The following is a 6,000-nucleotide window of genomic DNA, read 5'->3' as shown; positions in this document are numbered from 1 at the left end:
CCCTGACGAGCCCTCCGCGCGCCCTCAGCCTCCAAGGGCACCAGAGGGGCGGAGCCACGAGGGAGCAGTAGCCAATGGAGAGGCGGGGGCGGGGCAAAGCCCGGCTGGAGGCGGGGTTGCGCCTCCGCCTTCTTCCCTCTCCCTCCCTCCCCCCAACCTCCCTCCCTTCCCCTCCCGCGGGCGGCTGTGCTCGACATGGCGGGGGCGCGGCGCTGAGCCCCCCCTCCCTCTTCTCCCCCCCCCCCCCGCCTCTTGCGACATGGCGGCGGCCGCCGCGCAGCTGAGGCACCGGGGGGCGCCGGGGCCCGCTGCCGGCCGCAGTCAGCGGGGGCTGCGTCCCCCTTCGCCCGGAGCAGCGGCGGCAGGGTGCTGAGGGCTCGTTCCGTCCCGTCCCGTCCCGTCGCCATGCTGCCTGGCGTGGGGGTGTTCGGCACCGGGCTGACGGCGCGGGTGATCGTGCCGCTGCTGCAGGCGGAGGGCTTCGCCGTGAAGGCGCTGTGGGGCCGCACGGCCGAGGAGGCGGAGGAGCTGGCCGGGGAGCTGAGCGTGCCCTTCCACACCAGCCGCATCGACGAGGTGCTGCTGCACCACGACGTCGACCTGGTGTGCATCAACCTGCCGCCGCCGCTCACCCGCCAGGTGGCCGTCAAGACGCTGGGTGAGCTCCTCTTGGGGGGGAGGGGGGGAAGGAGCAAAGCGGAGAAACCCCCCCCCACACCCAAAAAAAAAAACAAAAAAAACCGGCATTGCCGCGCACGAGGGGATCCGGGTGCTTTGTGCCCCGCTGGGTGTTGCGGATGGGGGAGTCGGGGGTTTGGGAGAGGTGCTGCTGGGGGCTCGCTGATGCAACCTGCGAGCAGCAGGCTGCGAGGGAAAGAGGGATGATGAACAACAAAAGGAAGGTGGTACTGCGCCACGCACACATCCCCATCATCGCCACTCCATTGGGGTCCCTCCTGACCCCCAACGTTGGCCAGTTGTATGCCTTACGGGTAGTAGAATATGGGCCAAAACACATGGGGTAATCATAAAATAGCGATTAATCACGCTATAACACGCCATGCACAACGTTTTTTTAGAGTGCATACTCAAAGGATTATTATATCCAGACTGATCGGCACCTCTTTCCCCCAGCTATTTCAGAGGTGATTTTTCTTACTGCTTGATTTCTGAATTTAAGCACTGGATCTGCAAAAATGAAAGTTCTTGTGTGTTGACACAGATACAAGCAAGGGACAAGAGTGGCAGTTCCCGAACTGCTGAGAGGAGTACCTCACAGCTCCCGGCTCCTTCTCCCGGTCCTGCTTTGTGCTTCATGCCTCTGGAACCGGCGAACCAGGGAGTGATGGTTTTGCTTTAAGCCCCTGGATTTGACATTTCGAGGGGAGGAGTGCAATGCATTCATCAAGTGGGAAGGGTTCAAAATCCTCTGGTAAGGAGGGGCAATGCTGTCCCTCCTTTGTTGAGGAAAACAAAAGCTGGAAAAACATTAGTTTCTATCATAAGGAAAGAACGGGGGTCTTTTTTTCTTTAAAAAAAAAAAAGCAAACAAACTTGTTTTTTTTGGTTTGTTTGTTTTTCTCTTGGGGTCTCGCACAAGAGGCATGGTATGGCAGCTAGTGATAGCACATGGGCAGAGAAACCGAAGGTTTTACTCACAGGGTGAGGCTTCAGGAGGACTGAAAATTATGTCCTGCATTGCAGCAGAAAAGACTGAAGAAAGGTGTGGATAATTTGTTGATACACCCTGGTCTGGGTTACGTGTGGACAGAGGCATATCTGGCCTGGGAGGACACAGGGCCCAATTCTTTTTTTTTTTTTTAATTTTATTTTCTAACCTGTATTTTACTTTTTAAAGTGACTTGTTGCCCAGAGCTCTATTTTCATGTGGGGCGGTTTCATTATCAAAAAGAAAGAGCACAGGGAAGCAGCTGCTGGTGTCTCCATCGTGTGCCTGTGTTTGCATGGTGAATTTTCAGCCCTTTCAGCTCGCTGGCCTATTTCGGGTGCTGAAGGTAGCAGTGGGGCCGAGCAGGTGTCCATGCAGCTGTGTGTGTGGGCTTGGACAATGCCACAGGAAGCACGCAGTTGCTTTGTTTTCACTACCATGTCAGGTATGTAGGCAGGTATTGCTGCTTGTAAATATGTTTTAGGCATGCTGCTAAAACACCAAAGTGTGAGTAACAACCCTAGCTGAGGAAGTTCCCAAAATATCCCTTCCTGGAAGCTGAGAGGTAGAAAATGGGGGGAAATAGGGCTTTAAACTTGGCACGTTAACTTTTCCTCTAGCATCTTCTGCTCGCCTCTGTTAGAAACATGTTCCCGAGCTGGGTCTGGCTCTGTTCTGCAGTGCTTAGCAGCTAGACCAGTGCTGGGCAAGTTCAAGAGAGAACCTGAAACGAGGGGCTGTTTTGGACAATGACCCAAAGCAAAAGTAAAACCTGTGGCATTTTATGTGAAAGGCACTGGTGTTCTCTGCTGCTTCTCTGTGAAAGGAATCTAATTCCTGTTTGCTTTTACAAGATGGGGCTATCGGAGCCTTTCTCTTTCCTGCCTCTGGTCTGTCCAGCTTGCTAGGAGTTACTCTGTGTATTGCTGTTTGTTCTAATTCCCTGTAGTTGTGACAGCTAGGTGCTTGCATAATGCAAAGCTGATGTCCCAGCTGACTTGCTGCTTGGTGGTCGAGAAACATTTGGGTGCGCATTTGGATGAGCGTAGAAAACAGTCTGAGTGTTTGAGTAAGGGTGTTTTTTCTCCTCTCACTGAGTAGAAACATTTGGTGTGCTTGCCACCAGTGGTCTGCTTTTCCCATGCCTGTGTGCATCAGCAATACAGCTGGGTCCCAAGCCTGACCAGGAATGGGGGATGTGTTTGCAAGCAAAGATAAAATGTGTCACCAGGATCCTTACTTGTGTTTAGCATCTGAAGAGGTCCTGGTTCAGATGGTACAGTGTCACTGATTCACCTCATGCAAAATTGTCAACACGTGAAATTTCTCAGCATAATCTCTCCCTCTGCCCCTGTTCAATTAAATACGACTTCAGATCCTGACTGAAACTTGCTCTGTATGGCTAAATAGCTGCTGCATCACGTGAAATGGTTTGCTGCAGGTGGTCCTGAGAAGTCCTTGATGGTATTTCATCTTTAAGTTTTAGGGGAAGTTGCAGCCATTTCTGTGCTTCTGGTTGCATTGGTGCTTAAGTCAACTCAACTGAAGAGAATTTATTCCTGAGGTTCATGTAAATGTTTCTGGGGAGCAAATGTTTTGCTTTTGGGGAGAACCAAATGCCAGATGTTCTTCAAGCATGTCTCTGGAGATGTTACCCTGTTGACTGTGGTTGTGCTTCCTGTCTCATCTTAAGTTATGGGCAGAAATGCTAAGTTATGTCCTGAATATTCACTGTACCTATTCACAGCTGTGTCTACACAGTGTTATTTTTTGAAATGTTTTTATCATAGTAGTGCCAGGTAGGAGCCCTTTTTACCTGTGGACTGTGCAGGCAGGATATGACTTTCCCTGTCCACCAGAGTTTGTTCCTCTTAAGATCCCTTAAATTTGTTTGCTGACTGGTGCTTCTATACTTGATTGTGGTCACGAGGGAGCATCTTCATTTAGAGAGGAACATAAATTGTGCTGCTGGGATCCTCACTGTCCCATTATGCAGGCAAGCAGTACAGGCCTGTTGTCAGGAAGGTGTTCGCAAGAGCCCCATGTTGAAATGCTGGACCTCCCCCTGAAGTGGGAGGATCATCGGCTACAGTGAAGTAATCCACAGATCTGACGTAATCTGTAATTCATTTGCTCATTCCTTTGCACCTATACAAATCATTAAGAGGTTGCAGGATTCTAGCTGTGGACCTGCTTTTGTGGTCCAGATTTTGTAAAGCGATAAGATGCTCTATTAAGGTAAAATACTACCACAATTATTTATTATTAATAGTAATGCGATGTTTGTCCTGCAATACTGAGTTTAAATTTGACCTACCAGCAGTGACATTGAGCAGAATGAGCTCTTGTGCAGATGACTTTGCAGCATATTAAATGTGAATTATGGACATCTTATTGCAAAAGAAAAAGTCAGATGAAGTGTCATGAGCAGTATCTTTAGTCAGTATCTTTAGTCTGCAGAGCTAGGAAAGGCTACAATGCCTTTTTTGCACATGGCATACATGAGAAAGTGACTCCAAAGACCGTGCTGGCAGTCAGCTGCAAGCCTTCATCCCACTTGAGTGATGACCATGTGCATTAAAAAAAAAAAATGCAGAGGATAGTCCAGCTCTTTCTTTGCCCTTTTCTCTCTGTACAGCAGACCTTTAATTCCAGTGCTGTTCCTGTAAAACTCCTCCTGAGATGCTGTGGGATTGGGTATAAACTTGTTTCCTTCCTGGCCTTCAAATCAAAGACACTTCTCCTTTTTTTCCCAATTGTCTTGTTCTGCTTGTATTTCATGAAAATAAATGCCAGTTCAGTTGTTGTGGCAGTAGTGTAGGCTGGATGCCCAGCATGGAGTGGACTGGGGTGCTGAACTTGTACTGCAGTAACGCATCCAAATTTACCTAGACTAAGGAGCAGCCAGCTGCAATCGAAGTGCTTGCATTAAACCAGGTGAGGATCTGTCAGAGAGTACCATGCCCTGTAGCTGTCTTGGCTGAAACAAATGCCTGCCTAAGTCCTCAGCCATGCTTCTACCTTTGACCAGCAATGCGGGGTGCATGGGCACCCTGCTTTCATCTGCTCCACTGCTGGGGCTCTGACCTTCAGCAGATGAGGGGACGGCTGTGGTAACATCTGGAATTGCCAGTGTTTGATTTGTCAGGCTTCATTAGACAGCCCATAGTCAGCATGGTAATATTTTGATGAGAAATCAGACTTTTTTTTCTTCTTTGAAAGGGGACTTTTTTTTTTTTTTGTAGGCAAGGTCTTGAGGCTGCTATCTGTTCTTCTGCTCTTTGAACACTACTCGTCTCTCACTATTCAGGCCTTACATTGGTGTTAGCAGTGGTGGCAAGTACAACTATTTTTCGTGCTGTCTGCTGTTTGGAGATTAGCAGACACTAGAGCTATTTCCATCACATGTCCTTCCAGAGCATCCTTGTCAGTGCTAACAGCAGCACAGGAGCATTAGCAATGCCATCGTATCTTGGTTTGGTGTTGAAAATGGCTGAAAGAGTGATGTAGCTCTTCTAGGCACAGCTGCTGGTATGGCTGGCAAAGATCTATCTGAAGGAAGTAGCCTTAGCTAGGAAAGGGCTGGAAATAGCAAAACCATCTCCTATGAACAAAGCAGTTATTAGTGCTAAAAGCGTGCTTGTACTAGTGTAAACATACGTACCTGTTGGCACAGCTGTGTTAGTGAGGATCACCTCTTGGATTTCTCATACTGGCACAATCTGTAGAGTAGCTATCACACAGGCAGCAGGTTGTATGATTCATTTTTTGGGTGAGCCATTTTTGGTTTGCAGTACTAAGTAAAGAGTTTAGTTAGCTTAGTTGCTTTTCTAAGCTAAAGACTGCTAACAAAATTGAAACTAAAGGTGTAAACCAGCTTTATTCAAGTGGTAGCTTAGTGTTTTTCACATTTAATTAAAGTTACAGAAAAAGGTATGCTTATTCCAGTTCTGTTAAAAGAGGATCGTGCAATCATGTCTGCAGAGTGCACTGCAGGGACCGTGGTATTGTGGATGCTGTTGAACAAGCAGAAAATGTGTAACGTGGTTTTCTTTTATGAGAAGATATGTTTATACAGCTACAGCTGTGCCGGGGCTAAATATTGTAAGTGTTTAACTTCTGGAGTAAATTATTGTGTCCCTTGCTGATGGAGCCCTATAACAAAGAAAACAGCAGAAAACAGATCTTTTATTATTATTTTTCTTATTCGCTTGGCTTTGTGCCTCTTCTCTGATCAGTAGTGGCCACCGTAGCACTTGCTGGGGTATTGAGTTATCTGGTCCCTCCCCACGCCCTTATCTCAGTGATTTTCTTTTATGTTGCTGGGCTTT

At 48.2% G+C, this 6,000-nt stretch overlaps 1 protein-coding gene across 1 annotated transcript in view; it reads left to right on the top strand.

Annotated features, from left to right (window-relative positions):
- The first annotated feature begins 223 nt into the window (after positions 1-223).
- Positions 224-6,000, top strand: part of GFOD1 (Gfo/Idh/MocA-like oxidoreductase domain containing 1) — a 69,946-nt gene continuing 64,169 nt past the window's right edge. Inside the window, exon 1 of the mRNA XM_083824281.1 lies at positions 224-658. Within this exon, the coding sequence (XP_083680407.1) occupies positions 406-658 (253 nt within the window). The 5' untranslated portion in view covers positions 224-405. The remainder of the gene's footprint in view (positions 659-6,000) is intronic.

This window comes from Anser anser (genome assembly GCF_964211835.1).
Source record: "Anser anser genome assembly, chromosome: 2".
Taxonomy (NCBI): Eukaryota; Metazoa; Chordata; class Aves; order Anseriformes; family Anatidae; genus Anser; species Anser anser.
The sequence above is the reverse complement of the archived record's forward strand: the minus strand, read 5'-3'. Positions and strand labels throughout refer to the sequence as shown.